The sequence below is a fragment of the Empidonax traillii genome, unplaced genomic scaffold (assembly GCF_003031625.1).
Source record: "Empidonax traillii isolate 1590-97213 ecotype Southwest subspecies unplaced genomic scaffold, ASM303162v1 scaffold516:size646513, whole genome shotgun sequence".
NCBI classification, from domain to species: Eukaryota; Metazoa; Chordata; class Aves; order Passeriformes; family Tyrannidae; genus Empidonax; species Empidonax traillii.
This window is the reverse complement of record NW_020955709.1, coordinates 266,355-282,967: the sequence shown is the minus strand read 5'-3', so window position 1 is coordinate 282,967 and position 16,613 is coordinate 266,355. Positions and strand designations below refer to the sequence as shown.

Sequence of the window (16,613 nt, the reverse complement as noted above, 5' to 3'; positions counted from 1 at the left end):
GTGTCCCAGCTCTGGGTGCTGGCCCCGTGTCCCAGCTCTGGGTGGTGGCCCCGTGTCCCAGCTCTGGGTGGTGGCCCCGTGTCCCAGCTCTGGGTGCTGGCCCCGTGTCCCAGCTCTGGTGCTCGGTTCAGGACTGGCTTGGGCTCCAGGGCAGCTCCAGTCCCCAGAGCTGTGGACACAGAGAGCTCAGCCACGTTCTTGCCTTGCCTTTTAATGAAGCACAAAAAGAACCTGCAGCCCCTGCAGTGCTCAAACTTTGCAGAGGAGCTTTGGGATGGGATGGAGTAGGTGCTAATTAAAGATCAGAGAATTTAATCTGCTTGGGGTTTTTTTTGACTGGATTTGGAGTTAGGAATAAATAACCTGTTTAGCTCAGATTCTTTTGATGTGTGGCCTTGAGTGAGAGCAGGGTGTGAGGTGAAGTACCTGGGGAGCAGAAGTGTCCCTGACAGCCCGGGCTGGTACCCAGAGCTCATCCAGTTCCAGCCTCTTCCATGGGCAGGGACACCTTCCATGGACCAGGTTGCTCCGAGCCCCATCTCTTTTCTGGAAAAATATTCTCCCTATTCTCCTTCCCCCATATCTTCTGGCTCTCCTCCACCTGCAGCACCTGGGCTGCTTTTCCTTTCACTCAAGGAAAAATACTGAAGGTTCTGGTTTGCTTGGAGGACACGGATTTATCTGTAATTCTGTGTATTTTTAGTGACGTAAATATCTCCTGGCATTTGTGATACCTTGAGCCAGTGGAAGTGATTTATTTCAAGTGTCTTGTTTCAGGGGAGCTCAGAGCAGCTCAGTGTTTGCAGGAACATTTATCTGCTCCGAATGGATGAGCTGCTTCCGAACAGAAACTCCCTGAAAAGAACCTCCTTCTCCCACTGCAAATCCTGCTCTGAGTTCTGCCTAGGAGGAAACATTCAGAGCTTTATCAAAGTGTGGGTGTTTTTCCCCCATTCCCTTCGGAATGCCAAGGTTGCCAGAGCTGTCAGGGGGTTGTGTCAGCCGAGTTTCAGCCTTGGACCGTCTCTGAAGCAATAAAGGATTTAAGTCATGTTGTCCTCTGCTCCAAAGAGGTGTTATGACAAATCCGCTTGCTTTTGGCTTTTCTGCTTATTTTTAAGGAAGGGAAGAGAGGAAAAAAACCACACAAAACAAACCACAACAAACCTGCAGCTCTCCAGGCAGAAAATCCTCTTTAAAAATTGTCACAACTTAACAAAATGCTAAAATGCTTTTATTAACTCCTGGAAATGCTCCGAAGAGCCTCTTTCTTCCCGGCTGGAAACTGCTTGGCTCGGGCCTGGCTTTGTTCCCCAGGGTAAGGTAATTGTAGAGCAGGAACTCCTCTCCAAAAATGGGAAAAACCCACCTTGGGGGAGATAAAGGAGCTGCTCCTTTAGGAGGTAGGAGTGGTTGTTCTCACCCTCCTCTGCCTTCAGCCCACTCCATCCCAGATCTCCAGGTGGAAAACAAAAGTGGCACCTGCTTGTTTGCTCAGGGGTTAATCACAGCAGGAGGGGAAAGGGAGATTCAGAAAGCAGAGAATCACAGAATAGCCTGAGTTGGAAAGGACTCACAGGGATCATTGAGTCTCACTCCTGAGCTCTGGCTGCTTGCTGTGGGATGGGGAATACTCTGTGTGTCAGTGGATCCAGCTCCTGGGTCAGGTTGTACCTGCTGGCTCTGGGGAAAGGCTGAGCTGCCCTCCTGGTAGAGCCCTGGGAGATGCTGCCCATGATGGGAAGCTCCAGGTCCCTCCAGGAGGTTCCACCATCCCTCTGCTGTTCCCTGTCTCCTGGGTAAGGAGGGGGTGATGGTGCTGCCCTGGTCACATCTGTCCCGTGGGCTTGGCAGAGGTGGCGTTGCTCACCTGGCAACACATCCTGGAGGCTTTCCTGGACAGAAATGGATCTTCCAAAGACATTATTATCCTCTGCACTGGGGTTTTGCTGGCAAAACCAGGATGCAAATCGTCCCATGCTTCTTGATCATTCCCTTCAGCCTCTTTTGCCCCCAACAGATCTAAACTGGGTGCTTTCTGGTCTCTGTGTTCCAGGCTGGGGCTCCCTGCCAGCCCCTGGGCACTGAGATCTCGTGCCTTGGTGCCTGGCTCTGGCTTTGCAGTGGCTTGTCCCTCCTTCTCCCTCTCATCCCCCACTTCCCCCTGTTTTGCAGGTTGCACCGGTGAGAGCCCAGCGTGGGTGACACCCAGGGAGGGTGAGGTCCCACTGCCCAGGCTCGGCCTCCAGCCCTCCTGTGCTGCCCCTCAGGGGGATCGAGCCCCCCCAGTGCCCCCCAGCAGCATGGTGGGCCAGAGCCCCCTGAGCCCCGGCGAGGGCAGGGCCGTGCTCCTGGAGCCCTTCGTGCACCAGGTGGGCGGCCACACGAGCATGCTGCGCTACGACGAGCACACCGTCTGCAAGCCGCTGGTGTCGCAGGAGCTGAGCTTCTACGAGTCCCTGCCCTGGGCCATGAGGCAGTTCACACCCCAGTACAAAGGTAAGGGGGCACACAGACCACCCACCTTCCCAAAAACCAACCCCAGGCGGCTGCCCTGCCGCAGGGGGGACATTCCCAGGGCAGGGAGGAGCCTCCCCCTGCCCCTCTGCTCGGTGTCCCCCTTCAAACACCCCCAGCCCCCAAGTGTCCTGGCCCTGAACCCCTTTCCCAGCCGAATTTCTCAGCTCAGCCACTGAAAAGCAGCACGGGGTGCCTGGCAGGGCAGTACCGGTGCTTTTTAAGGCATCCTCCCTCCCTCTCTTCCTCGCTCCCTCGGTATTTCTGCTTTTACTGCCACACTTGTGCTGCTCATAAAGCTCCTGACCCTGGTTTTTGGGGGAGGCGAGAAGCTCATCTGTCACCTAAAAACTTAAAATATCTTTTGGTCCTTCGGTGTTACAGAAAAGAGCTCAGTCAGCCACAGTTCCAACCCAATCTCTCCCCCCCCAGAAAGTCAAGGGCCCCTGCAGATTTATGGGACGATATTAAAAAAGAGCTGGAGGGAGAAACCAAGTTTGCTCTGAGCAGTTTGCTCTGAGCGGTTTCCTCTGCAGGGCTGGTTTGGTGCTGCAGTGCTGGCCCTGCTTGGTGCTACTGATAAAGCTGTTAAACAGTCCCACTTCACCAGTCCAGGGCTGCCCTGCTTATTAAAACCTTTTTGTCTTTTTCTCTCCTATTTCAAATCCCAGAGAGTTTTGTGATGAAGGGTAATTAAATAGCAATTCTCCTCCAATTTGGCACTGGGCACACATGTTTTCTCACCTCCTGACTGTCCCAGCCCTGCTCACAGGCAGTTAAAGAGGTGGGATGTTTTCCCACGAGGATGATGGGGCTGATGAGCATCAGTGAGAACAATCCTGAGGGTTCCATCACCCCTTCACGTGTCCAAGTGCCTCATCTCTATTCTTAGGCCCAGGAGCATTATGTAATGGTGACATTCTGTGCAATGGTGATCAAATATCACTCCAGTCTCAGCCTGAGCCACTCTCTCTCTTCCTGCTCACCTCACCACGTCAGGCAGGTTGGTGACCTTGGGACTGGCTTCCCCTCCCCATCTCCTTTCAAGCCCTGCCTGCCCCAGCTGAGCTTGTAGGGGGATGCTGGGCTTGTTTTCCAGCCCAGTTCTGCCCAGGCTCCCATTGCACGTGGCAGTCAGTGAATGTTGCTTGTAAATGTAAAAATAAACCCACGAGGGCAGAGCTCCTCAGCAAAACCTCCAGAGGATCCTGGGATGCCACCAGGGTGGTGACAGCACCCATAAATACCCCCTGGCTGCCTCGCTGCTGCTGGCAGGAGGGGACTGGGCTGTCAGGGACACTCAAGGCCAGCACAGATGCACCCAAATGCACCTTTGCTCCCAGAGAGATGTTTTCTTGCTGCAGCAAAGGAGAAGGTCTGGTGCCATGTGTCAGGGAGTTGTTTTACACACAGGGGTCACAGCAGGACATGTGCAAACCCATATGGGATCACGCCAGGAAACAAAAACATTTTCCAGGCTGAGATGTAGCTTTTTGAGGCTCGAATTTTCAACTGGGAGGAGGGAGAGGATCACATTCCCTTCCAATTTAATGCTCCTTCTTGCCTTTGAAAATCTCCCCATTAATTTTCCTATTAATGGCAGATAGTTAACAACTCCTGGTTTCACGCTACATGTAAGTTTTTTGGGCCAGCCTGTCAGCACTATGTAAATGAGCACAGCCCTGCCGAGTGAGGCAGGAACTGGGACAGTTTTTAAGGTTACAGGCTGGGGGAGCACCGACTGCATTCGGAATCCAGGGCTCTGCTCGCCTCACAGTGACTTTTTAAAAATCTAAAGGCTTAGATTGAGGCAAAAGACACACTGGCTTTTTCCTGCCTGCCTCCCCTGAAAATTCAGAGCAGGCACCCGGGCTGGGAGGAGATTTGTTTGCTCTCAGTAACGTGGATTTTTACAAAAGGGACTCAGGGAAAGGATAATGCTGGAGCCTGAGGAAGGCAGAGCTCCCTGTGCTCAGCACCACCACGAGCAAAGGGTTGGGAGAGCTAAAAATACTACCTGCCCCCTAATGAAGGTTTTCAGCCCCCCCATCTCCCTTGGCAGAGCAGCCTGTGTATATTCCTCCCCCATTTCAGTGTAAAATGAGCCCGTTTAATCCAGTCTGTCCCCAGTAATGGTGATTGCACAGCAAGAGGAAAGAGAAATGGTTGTGGTGGCTGAGCAGAGGGTGGGAGGGAGGTGCATCCAAGCACAGCTGCAGGGTTATGGGAGCAGGACCCGGGGAGGGATGGGCACCCCCAGTCTAAAGGGGTGGCTCCAGGGACTTGGGGCTGCTGCAAATCAGGTGGGGAAAACCTCCCTGAGCCAGCAGAGCCCTGCAGGGCAAAGCCTTCTGTCTGTGTTTGCTCTCTATAATCTCACTTTAAATGGGGAGATGGGATTTTGCATATTTATTTGCTTTGGCACCTTTGCTTGGGAGAACAGAGCTCCCTTGTTTGTTAAGCTGCTGAGATGCATCTCCCTGCACGCCCAGCAGACCTGCTGAGGGTGCCCTGGGCCCAGCTGGATTGAACCCAGCTCCAGCAGGGCTCTTTCCAGGGATGGTTCTGCTGCTCCCACAGCCCTCCCTGCCCTCTTTTGGAGCTGGAATCCCCCTGAGCCCCAAAGAGCCGTGCTCTAAACATGCCACTGCTGCCTGTGGAGGCTCAGCCAGCCCTGCCAGAGCTGCAGGAGCAGGATGGTGTTATCAGCCTTTCCCAGAAAGGTCAGGGCTGGCTGGAGTGTGAGCCATGGCCATTCCTGTGCTGTCACTTGAGAGGCAGAGTCAGCCGCCCCTGAGCCAGGGATGGGCTCAGACTGGGCTAAATCCGTGATGGGCTGGCTGGCATTTGAGCCTGTGATTCCTGTCAGAGTCAGGGAAAATTGCAATGCTAAAATTCATAATGATGTTTTAAGCACTTGGGGTGGAAAAAATGCCCCCAGGTCACGGTCATGTTCCCTCCTGTGCACAAACATGGGACGTGTGACAATCCTTCCCCCCGTGGGATGTTTGGGTGCTGATCCTTGACATAACCATGGCAAGGTGTGGGCAGCACTGCCAGCCCATGCCCACATCTCTGCCCTGCTCCTGGGGGCTCTCCAGTTAAGAGAAGCACTTGGCACGCTGAGTGTCTTTGGAAAATTCCTTGTCCCCAACCCTCCCTTTGCTTCCTGCCAAGGAAAAGCATTCCCAACCTTGTCCTGTCTTAAAAAAACCCACCTAAATCCCTTGTGATAAATAAGCTGGGGTCTTGTGGTCCAGAGCTGGGGGCTTTTCTGGGTCACCTGGGGCACAGCAGAGCCTGGAGGGGTGGAGGACAGAGGAATGTGGTGTGGAAGGAGCTGAGCCTTGAAAGGAGGAACACTTGAAACCCCTGAGGCTGTTTTCCAGGGTCTGAGGCTAATGATGTTTATTGGGCCTGAAATCAGAGTGGGATCACTGTGACAGCCACCAAACATGAGGAGGCAGCTGTCCAGCCCTCTCCAGAAGGCTGGTGAGGTGGTGGCCAGGCCTCTGTGACAATCCACGGGTTCACCTCATTCTCGTTTGGTTTCCCCTTTCTGTCCAGGCATTGTTTCAGTGCACCTCAAGAAGGACAGCCTGGGCAACCTGACCCTGCTGGCCAGCCCTGGCACCGAGCACGGGCTCGTCAAGTGGAGCCACACCCAGGTCACCAAGACCTTCAGAGACAGGTGAGGGTCTGCCACGGGTGGGACGCTCCCTGCCAACCTCCACTTTGGCAGGATGGGGTTTGGGATGGGTTGGTGGCCAAGGGGGCAAAAGCAGCACCAGCTGAGGTGGAGAACAGCAGAGCCAGCCCAGCCTGGGGTGCCCATGGTTCTGCTCTTGCCCACTGCGGGGATGGGGTGGATCTGGCTGTGGCTGAGGTGCTGTTGCTCAAATATCTGCCTGGAACACGGCTTTCAGCCCAACTCCTCGGAGAGCAGCGTGCTCCCAGGAGAGCAGCCACTGAGCAGGGAACACCTTCTGCTGGCAGCAGTTGTGCAGCACTCCAGGGGCTTCAGTCCCATCCCATCCCATCCCATCCCATCCCATCCCATCCCATCCCAGGGGAGAGCTCTCACCACGGTGCTTCCAGCACACCACGACTTCTGGGTTTGCAGAGGCTTTCTGCAACACATCCTTCATCCCAAACTGCTTCACAGCTGACCTGGGGCAGCATCACTACCATGGAACTGCTGCCTTTGGAGCAATGGGAGTGATGGGTTTTGGATGAGGGAGACCAAAGAATGACCCCCCAAGGAGAACAAATCTCCTCATTGCTCCCTCCTCCCCTCCTTGGAGCCAGCCCCTCTAAATTGGGACTCATTCCCATTGTTGGACCATTTGCCTGTGCTGTGCCTGTTAGGTGGATAAATAGAGATCCCTGGTCACTGGGACCATGAATGGCTTTTCATGGGAGCCAACACACTTAAGTTATAATGAAAGAAAATATTGGCAGGCAGAAATAGCTGCCTTTCTGAAAATTACTGTTATGGAGTAACAAAAGATCTCTGCAGGTTGGACATGATCAATATGTTTCCTTTGAGAGCCCCTGAAAATTCACCTTATCAAGTTTGAGGCTCCACAAAAAAAAATGAGTGAAGGGAATATTCTCCTCTGGAACTTCTAAACCCAACGTGTTCCTTTGTGCGCTTTGTCCAGCTGCTCGGGGAAGGTGCTATTGAGAACAGACCTTCAGTACCACACAGATTCCCTTTTGGAAGACGCAAATGGAAACCAGCCAGAAAGAAAGAGCTACAACCCCTGGGGACTGCACTGTCACAGGCAGCACCTGAACCGCCTGTCCTCCAAGCACAACGAGAACAAACTTCATCGTATCCTTTCTCCTCCCTCCCCTCCAGCACAGCCCTGGCTGTGATTAACAGCTCAGAATCAATGTGTGGTTTATTGCAGGGGGACACTCTGCACAGACTCGGGGAAAATACAGAATATTCTCTGTTATCTTCTCCCAGTGTTCAAAAAAAAAAAAAAAAAAAAAAAAGAAAACCCAGTTCCCATAAAGAGTTCTCAGCAGAAGTCAAGGATCCCCTTGGCATACATTTAAAAACACAACTATGCAGGAATTAGCAGCTGCCTCGCCTTTTATTTTCCTATTACACTTCATTACCCACCGGTCATGTGAGTAATGGAGTTTAACAACTTCCCCCACCCACCGGAGCGAGCTCGGCACCGAGGGAAGGTGTCGGAGTGACAGCCCTGGGCTACGGTGTCACTGCAGAAAGGAGCTGGTGGGGCTTTAATTGGTAGGACTGTAGTACAGTAAATTAACTGGAATTGGCAGCGAGAGGCCCATAGCAATGACACGGTGGAGAAATTGGCTCAGAAAGTCTCATTACAGTTGTGAGCTGTTATGGGGAGCGTCAGCAGTTGCTTTGATTTAAGGCCTCTTTCAATTAGAATTTGAAAATATTGGGTTTCCCTTAACTCACGCTCAGAGTTTCTGCTGCTGGAGAACGTGGTGTCCAAGTACAGCTATCCCTGCATCCTGGACCTGAAGATGGGCACGCGGCAGCACGGCGATGACGCCTCGGAGGAGAAGAAAGCCCGGCACATCAAGAAGTGCGAGCAGAGCACCTCGGCCTCGCTGGGCGTGCGCATCTGCGGTATGCAGGTAAGGCAGAGCCTCCAGCCCTTCGGTGCCTGCCCCAGACATAGCTTGGAACCAAGCTGGAGCCCTCCAGGGACTCTGCTGGGGGAACTGAAGCGGTTTTATTCTCTTTTCCCCCTGAACACAGTAAGAACTCAGCTCTGTGACCTCTCAGAGAGGGGAGGACGCTTAGGGAAGGGTGTAGAATACAGCACATCGAGGGTAACCCTTTCCCCATAGCAGCACTGCCACCAGTATGAGCAGCTGGAAGCAGTTTACCCCAGCACTCTGCCTGAAGGATGATAATGAGAGTGAGTGATTATAGGCACATACGAGGCAGTGCAAGTGCCAAACCCCGTGTCCCTTTCTGGTCTCTGACACCTTTCTGTGAGCAGAGCTGGGCTTCAGTGACCCCAGGGGGTGCCTTCCAGCTCAGGGCCCTGCCTGACCGGGTGGATTCCCGCTCTCCCCCCAGGTTTACCAGGCAGACACGGGCCATTTCCTGTGCAAAGACAAGTACTACGGCAGGAAGCTCTCCCCGGAGGGGTTCCGGCAAACCCTGCGCCAGTTCCTGTGCTCGGGGAACCAGCTGCGGGCAGACCTGCTGGAGCCCATCGTCCTGCGCCTCAAGGCCCTGCTCTCCGTCATCCGGAAGCAAAGCTCCTACAGGTTCTACTCCAGCTCCCTCCTCATCATTTACGACGGGCAGGAGCCCAAGGAGAGCACAGCGGATCATCACCTTCCCCTCCCGAAAGCGCACGGCGCGAACCCCGCCAGGGTGGACGTGCGGATGATTGACTTCGCCCACACCACCTTCAAAGGCTCCAAAAGCAGCCCCACCCCGCACGACGGGCCGGACCACGGCTATATTTTCGGCCTGGAGAATCTCATCAAAATCCTTCAGAACCTCTCAGAGGGAAAATGAGAATTTCTGTGGGACAGCCCGGATTTCCTAGTGACCGATAGCCCTGCAAACACCCCTGGGGGTCAGCTGTGTGGGACCCCCCGGCTGCTGGACAGCCCCTGCCCAGAGTGGAATGAGCATGGATTGCTCGGGAAGCGCTGAGAACTCTACATGCCATTACTGAACTGAAGCGTGAAAAGCAAAGAGCTGGGAGAATCTGCTCTCCCTGCCATCCATCAGAAGATTTATTTTCCTTTCTGGTTTTACTGCTATCCTTGATTTATTTGTGAGCCAAAGAAAGCATTACTTGGAAGAGTCTTAATGATAAACCAGGACCTGCTCACCCCGACGCTCACGAAGCTGAACGGGCTGGGGGGATTCTGGGTGTGTGGGGCAGGAATGAACAGACTGCAGTGTTCCATCCAGCTCCTGCTCCAGTGGGGGAGAAACCCACCCCCCAACATTCCTGCTGCACGTGCCCAGCACCGTGGGATGGTCGGGGCTCTCCGTGCAGGTGTTCAAACACGCGTACGAGGGGCTGCAGAGCGTCTGTGCAGCTCCAGGAGACCAAGAACTGCCCCTCGCCCAAGGTCTGACATCCCTGCAGGGTTGTAACTGGGCATGGTTAGGAATTTTCTAAGCAAGGGGCTCCATGAGGGTGAAATGCGATGACTCTGTCAGATATCAGTCACAAAAAACATTCACATCAAGGGATTTTTGCTTAAAAAAAAAAGGAAAAAAAGGAAAAAAAGTGTGAGATTGAGTCAGGGACTGGACGTCAAAGGTCACCCAGAAATTCTTTGATACAAATATTGTGTATGTGTGTATGTGTGTGTGTGTTTGAAAGAGAGGATAACAAAGACTCAAAATAATGTTTACAGCTTTTGTGGACAGATTTTATTATTATTATGGAACAAAATACAATTCCTTCCTGCATGATGTGGGAAACCTGAAGGAGAAGTCCTTGCACAAGGAACTGAGCTACAGAACTCCATCACTGGGGAGCGGGGACATAAATAAAATTGTCTGAGTAACTCTCCCTGTTTCCATCTCCTTCCTCTCCTGCAGCACCCTTGAAGTACATTATCCCTTTTGTAGGTGTGTGTTTTTTAAGAGAGCCGTCTCCTAAGGGAGACCCTTCCCTTGGATTTACTGCGGACAGCTGGGGAGCTGCTGCAATTTATAGCTGGAAAATTTAAGACATCTGGCCCAGCTGTGCACTTTACTTGGCTCGAAGTCCGCCAGGGAAGACTGTTGTTCACAGTGTTGCATATTTCTTGACCACAAACTCGATGGTCGGAAAAAAAAAGCCACAAACACCCAATTTCAGCAGTGCTCGAGCCATGGATTATCCTGGCTGCCCTGTGTGCACCGAGGTCTGTGATCAGAGCTTTGCTGAGGGGTTTGTACAGACCCACTGGAGCCTCTTGCTGAGCCTGGCCCTGGATGGGGACACCAGGAGGGGCAGTGGGAAGGGTGGAGAAGGGTCTGAGCACGATGCCAGCCATCAGAGCCCCTCGTCAGCAGCGCATCCCCATGGCTGGGGGGGTTCTGCCTCACCTGCTGGTGCTGCTGGACAGAAAACAGCTGAATAATGAGACAGAAAGCATCGTGCGCCCTCCCTTTTCATCACACCTCATACACCTGCAGGGCTTTGCTGCCCCATCCCAGGGAGTGTCCAAGGCCTCGCTGGATGGGGCAAGATGGGGTAGTGGAAGGTGTCCCTGCCCATGGCAGGGATGAGATGAGCTTTGAGGTCGTTCCCAGCCCAAACCATTCTCAGTCCTGTGAGGAGCAGCTGAGGGAGCTGGGAAGGGGCTGGAGCAGCAGGAGAGCTGAGCCTGGAGCAAAGGAGGCTCAGGGGGGACCTTCTGGCTCTGCAATCCCTGACAGGAGGGGGGAGCCGGGGGGATTTTGGGCTCTGCTCCCAGGGAACAGGGACAGGAGGAGAGGGAGCGGCCTCAGGCTGTGCCAGGGGAAGGTCAGGTTGGACACCAGGAGGAATCTCTCCGAGGACGGAGGGTCAGGCCCTGGCAGGGGCTGCCCGGGGAGGTGTCCCAGGCCCGCGGGGCGCTGGGCTGGGGGTCCCTCACGGGGGTCCCTCAGGGGGGTCCCTCAGGGGGGGTTTCTCCCCCCCCCCCCCCCCGTCATGGCGGGATTCCCGCGCCCCACGTGACGCGGCGGCGCACGTGACGGCGCACGTGACCGGCATGGCGGCCAGCCGGTACCGGCGGTTCCTGCGGCTCTGCGAGGAGTGGCCGGTGGAGGAGACCAAGCGGCAGCGGGACCTGGGCGCGGCCCTGCGGCAGCGTGTGGCACAGGCCTTCCGCGAGGGCGAGAACACCCCGGTGAGCGGGGCCTGGGGGTGGGGGGGAAGGAGTGGGGAAAGGCCGGCGGTCGCGCTCTGAGGGAGGCTTTGGGCACAAACTGCGGGAATTTGGGGCTCACGTGGGGGCTCCCTCCTGAGCTTCGTGGAATCCTGAGCCGGGAGGGAGCCTCGGGGATCGTGGGGTGCATCCAGCTCCTCCAGGGACAGGGCAGGGGTTGTGTGAGCGCTCAGAAGCCTTGGAAACACGGAGCCCGATCAGCCACATCGCCTGTTCCTCCTCAGGGCAGTGGTTTGGACCCAGCACGGTGTGGGCACACTGGGTTTGTACCCAGCACAGTGGTTTGTACCCAGGAGCCCTGGTTTGTACCTAGTTCTTGCACCCTTTGCACCACACCCTTTGCAGGACCCTGTCCCCGTGTCCCGTGGGTACAAAGCGCTGGGAACTGTCAGTGCCCAGCAGGGATCCGGTGAATTGGTGGGATTTCCTTGCCCCCACGCTGCGGGGTGGGCACAGGGTGAGCTGCAGCACAGCCTGACACTGATGGAGTGCAGGGGCTGTACAATTGAATTCCGCCTCCAGCTGTAATTCTGTTGGAGTTTAGGCTTTGCTGCTGAAATAAATTAGGGGATCTGATGCCTGACTTGGCTGCAGACCTCCCCAGGTGTGGAGGTGTTGCTGCAGAATGTAAATGTGCCCTTTCTTAGCATAAAAACGTTGTTCCAGAGATGCGTTTTCGACTTCAAGGGACCATTATAGGCTCATAATCGTGTACTGGTGACCAGAATAGTCTGTAAAAGACATTTCAGGAAGGATTTATTGCTTTTCCATATGCTCAGGACAGCTGGATGTGCTGCACCAGTTGGCTCCAAGATCCCAAAGCTGCCACTCATCCTGGAAATAGGAATTGATGTCTGGTGGCAGTTTGTGTGTAGAGAGGCTGAATTCAGTGAGGGGAATGTGCTGGCAGGAGGAGCTTCTCAGGAGGAGAGGGGAGCTGGAGCCATGAGGGCCTCTTCAGCAATCTAATGTCAGTTTTATTCATGTGCAGTAAGGTTTGCTGGGGGTGGAATGCTCTTAATCACTGTTTCTGCTGTCACTGCTGGAGCCTGAGCCAGGGCTGTTTGGGATGGGGCTGCAGGACACAGGTGAGGATCACCTGCAGTATGATGTGGGCACTCCTGCTGAACAAGGAAAGCTTCTCCTTCCTTCTCCTTCTTTGCATCCCACTCTGTGTGCTGCCCCTGTGCCCATGCCCCAGGAGGAGCCAGGCCTTTTCATCCTGACATGTTTCTGTTGATGTTATTTGTCTTCCCTACCTGTTTCCATCATTCAGGTTTGTTGTCACGGAGCAGCAGTGCAGAGTTCTGGACAAGCTGGCCCCGTTGTAAAACAGGGAAAAAAAAAAACCCGTTGTAAAATAGAAAAGCAGCCATCTACGCTGCTGGGCAGGGGCTGTGCCAGGCAGGTGCATCCCTGTGGGACACCTGGCACAGGCTGGGGATTAGCTGGGTCTGAAATAGAAATCCAGTTACCCTTCACAAGCTGTTCTGTGTCGTTTGTGCTGCTTTCCCTCATCAATTATAGGCTATTTTTAGCCTGCACAGGGAGTTTCTGGCCTCCATCCTGGCACCTTGTCCTGGGTGGGTCCTTACAATGGAACAGGTGACAGAAGTGGCCTCGGAGCAGGGAGGGCCACAGATTTCACAGCACCCCCCACTGATCTGGTGCATTTAGCTGATGCAGAGTTTCAGGTCTGTTCTGGAAATCCCATGTCTGGTTATTCCTGCAGGCCAAGCTGGTGGGAAGTGGAAGGGAAAGGCCTGGAGCAGGACAGCAGGTCTCCAGCATCCAGCAGTGCACTGGAAGTCTCCTGAGCTGCTCCTTCACTGCCTTTTGTCACAGGCCTTGGAAAACAAGGGGGTTTTTGCTGTGGAGGTGTAAAATAACGTGGGTGACGCTTGTGTCCCTGCAGATTGCTGACCCCGAGGCCTGTGACCAAATGTACGAGAGCTTGGTCAGGATCCACACCAACTACTACAAAAACAAGGTGAGCTCTGGCACTGGCCATCACCCCCCTTTTGGGGGGAGTCCTGGAAATGTCCCAGGGACAGATGGGCAGTGGATGCTGCAGTGCCTGGTGCTGGTGGTCACTCAGGGCAGGGCTCTGTGGGGTGGGAACTGGGCAGGAGTTCTTGGCATGGATGAGCAGAATTCCCGGACTGAAAACGAGCTCGGGCTGTGCCAAATGGGGACGTTTGTCCCTCTTTCGTGCACCACAAGTGACATGTTTGTGTCTCTCTCCTTCTCTTGCTCACCTGTGAAGTATCCACGCCTGAAAGACACGACCTTCACCGGGGTGACAGTGGAGGATTGCAGGATGATCCTGGCAACAGGTACTGACTCTGCTTGGTCTGGGAGGGCAGTGCAGGAGGGAGGGAACATTCTGGTCTTTGTGGTGCTCACAGCATCTTTTAAACACCCGGGACTGGAGGGCAGCAGGGGGCTGCCTGCAAGTACAGGGGGGTGTGTGAGGAGGAGTAAGTTCAGAAGTAATTGAGGAGTAATTCAATACAGGAATAATTAATTATTCTACTGGGGTGAAGAGTCGATTGGATTTTGCACTGGCAGGAACAGCAAAGGGTTTCCAAAGGCTCATTGGGGTCAGACAGCAGGAACTGTGTGAAAGCAACACGTTTGCCCTGTCATTCCAACATGGAGCTCGGCTTCTGTTTCACCATCTCCCAGTTCCCTTCGGTGTTCCTTTTGTGTGGGACCTTGGGAGGGAGCCTGGGCAGAAACGCTCTCAGCCACATCCTTTGTGAAGTGCAGAGCTGGAAGCCAGAGCAGTTTTGTTCTGCTCCAGTTCCTAACTTTGATTGCGGTGCGTGGAAACTGCATATCAGTTGTTAGTGATAAGAGACTCCCTGCATTGATTGGAAGGGAGACCAACCTCGCCTCGGGCCTGGAATGGAAATGCATTAAGATGTAAAGTCAGAAAAGGAAAATCTATGGAAGGCAGAGCTGTTTTAAGAGGGGTTTAATTCCTCTGCTTTTCTGCATATCTTCCTCTGTGCCCCCCCATCCTTCTCCCTCTGCAGACATTCTGAAACAGATGGAAGACATGAAAAAAGGGACGTGGAGGAGACTGCGGGAAAAGTTTTCTGCCAAGAAACCCGAAGAGGACTCGAAGTGAGGGCGCAGCTCTCAGCTTCTCCACTGTACATATCCCTGAAGCTCTGTGTGTTGCCATGATGAATAAAACCATTTCTTCCTCTTAGCAACAGCATTTTTGTTCAGCCCTACCCTGTATATCCTTCATGTTTAGTGCCTCTTTTTTTTCTCCTGGAAATCTAGGACAGAGCTTAACTCATCCGTGCTGAAGCCTTGTTGGAGCAGTGTAGGGAGAGAACTTTGTGCTGTCAGACCTGGGCCTTTGTATTACAAAAATGGAACAAGCAGGAGCTGCACAGAGCATTTAAAGCTGTGTCAGCTTTAAATGTGCTTGTGAAGACGAGAGGGCTGATGCGAAAACCTCTCTGTGCTTGTGTTAGTGTGTGTTAGCACAGGGAACGGTGCGAGGCAGGGAGGGAGAACTTTAATCATCACAGTTATTTTCCTTTTGAGAAGATGAGGAGAGGACTGAGGGTGACTTTGCCATGGTGACAGTGGAACACTACAAGAGTTTAATTGAGCTTTCAGTCAAGTGCTGCAGTGCTGCTGGTCGAGCTGGCTCTGTGCAGATTCCCCTCAGTGTGAGGAGGGCTCTGGGTGGGTTATTGCAGAGCTGGGGGGTAAAGGCAGGATTTAATGACATGCTGCTATATAGGGCCATAAACACATCTCAAGTGCTATGCAACTCCACTGTTATGGCCTTTTTTATTCCTTTTTAGAGCTTTTATGGTTGCATCAGTGTCTGTTCTTGGGATTGGGGCTGGGGTTGGCTTGGGAAGGATGAGTGTCTGGAGCAGAGCTGTGCCAGGGCTCCACAGCACCAACAGCTGCTCCTTTTTATGGGTTTCAGCAGCGTTTTCCTGGCCAGCAGTGAAAGAATTTGGAACTGCAGCAGGCTCTAGTCCAAAGCTTCAGGAACCAGGGCTGCTGTTCACGGTGGTTCCTCATGGCAGCATTTGGCATCAGACTGGAGCGTCGTGTGACAGCCAGAGCTGAGAGCAGGGGGTGTGGAGCACCTTGGGTGACAGCCCTTGTTTGGCTTCAGGGCCTGGGGTGGTTCTGTGGTTCTATTTACCAGCCCCCTCACACAGCAAAGGGCACAGGAAGGGAACTTTCCTTACCACGTTTAAGTTTTTATTATAACATGATTTTGTATTTAATTTAGTTAAGGCAATTTACACTTCAGTTCTTAAGTAACAACAGTAACAACTAAAAAAAAAAAGTAAAACACGACACCAGAGATGAAACTAAAACACAGGACACCCCTTCACAGTGAACTCCTGTAAACCTGCAGGCTCCTACTACTGCTGCCCAAAGACTCTTGGTCCACAGAAGGCAAAAGACTAGTTCACACTAGGACAAGCTCAGCTCCTCATCTGGTGAGTTAATTAAATTAAATCCACCTCCTCGAGTTCAGCTCCTCTTTACTGCACCACATGATGAAGAGAATTCTTTAAGTGGAGGGGGATCAGCGTGGAGCAGCCCAGCAGATACCATGGCTGGTTTGCAAAGATCCACAGGGACTAGTGGCACTCGGAATAAGTTAAATATTGCGGCCCTACAGCTACTTCCCCCACACCCGAGGGGATGGAGCGCATGGAGATAAAGATACAACCCTCCACATTTGCAAAATAAAGAGTTGTTGCAATGAGGAATAAAAGTCCTGTATGATTTATCTTCCTACGAGGGCGGTAGAGAAACACCTGGGCCCAGGTGTGGGGAGGAATCCGGCCAGTCCCTGCTCCTGGAATTGTTTACAAGCGCTCTAAGGGAAATGCTGCCTGGGAAGCCCTTGGCATGTGGTCTGTCGTCCCCAGACAGTGACATCCATGCCTGGAACCCAGGGAGAAGCAGCCTCCTTAGCTGGCACACAGGTGCAGTCCCTCGGTGGGTGAAGGTGCCGCTGTGTCTCAGTGGTTCATGGTGTTCTGGACATCCACAAACCCCATCCTCTGCCTGCGCTTCCGCTGCTCCGTCATCTGCAGTGCACACAAGGACACAGGTGAGGCAGGAACCAGGCCCTCCTGCTCTGACACACTCCCTGGGATCTGACTGTGCTGCTTTGAGCCTCTGCCAGAACA

At 53.6% G+C, this 16,613-nt stretch overlaps 3 protein-coding genes across 4 annotated transcripts in view; 2 read left to right on the top strand and 1 right to left on the bottom strand.

Moving 5' to 3' along the window:
* Window positions 1-2,303: 2,303 nt before the first annotated feature.
* IP6K3 (inositol hexakisphosphate kinase 3) lies at window positions 2,304-10,070 on the top strand. Its single transcript, XM_027896805.1, has 5 exons — window positions 2,304-2,499; window positions 6,085-6,208; window positions 7,182-7,354; window positions 7,976-8,151; window positions 8,603-10,070. The coding sequence occupies exons 1-5, from the start codon at window positions 2,304-2,306 to the stop codon at window positions 9,050-9,052; spliced, it is 1,119 nt and encodes a 372-aa protein (XP_027752606.1). The 3' UTR covers window positions 9,053-10,070.
* A 1,141-nt stretch (window positions 10,071-11,211) lies between these two features.
* On the top strand, window positions 11,212-14,638 carry LOC114064086 (ubiquinol-cytochrome-c reductase complex assembly factor 2). Its single transcript, XM_027896807.1, has 4 exons — window positions 11,212-11,379; window positions 13,334-13,408; window positions 13,685-13,754; window positions 14,460-14,638. The coding sequence occupies exons 1-4, from the start codon at window positions 11,242-11,244 to the stop codon at window positions 14,552-14,554; spliced, it is 378 nt and encodes a 125-aa protein (XP_027752608.1). The 5' UTR covers window positions 11,212-11,241; the 3' UTR covers window positions 14,555-14,638.
* A 1,011-nt stretch (window positions 14,639-15,649) lies between these two features.
* Window positions 15,650-16,613, bottom strand: part of ITPR3 (inositol 1,4,5-trisphosphate receptor type 3) — a 35,943-nt gene continuing 34,979 nt past the window's right edge. For both annotated transcript variants that reach the window (XM_027896800.1, XM_027896802.1), the window contains one exon: window positions 15,650-16,511. In XM_027896800.1, the coding sequence (XP_027752601.1) occupies window positions 16,443-16,511 (69 nt within the window). In that variant the 3' untranslated portion in view covers window positions 15,650-16,442. The remainder of the gene's footprint in view (window positions 16,512-16,613) is intronic.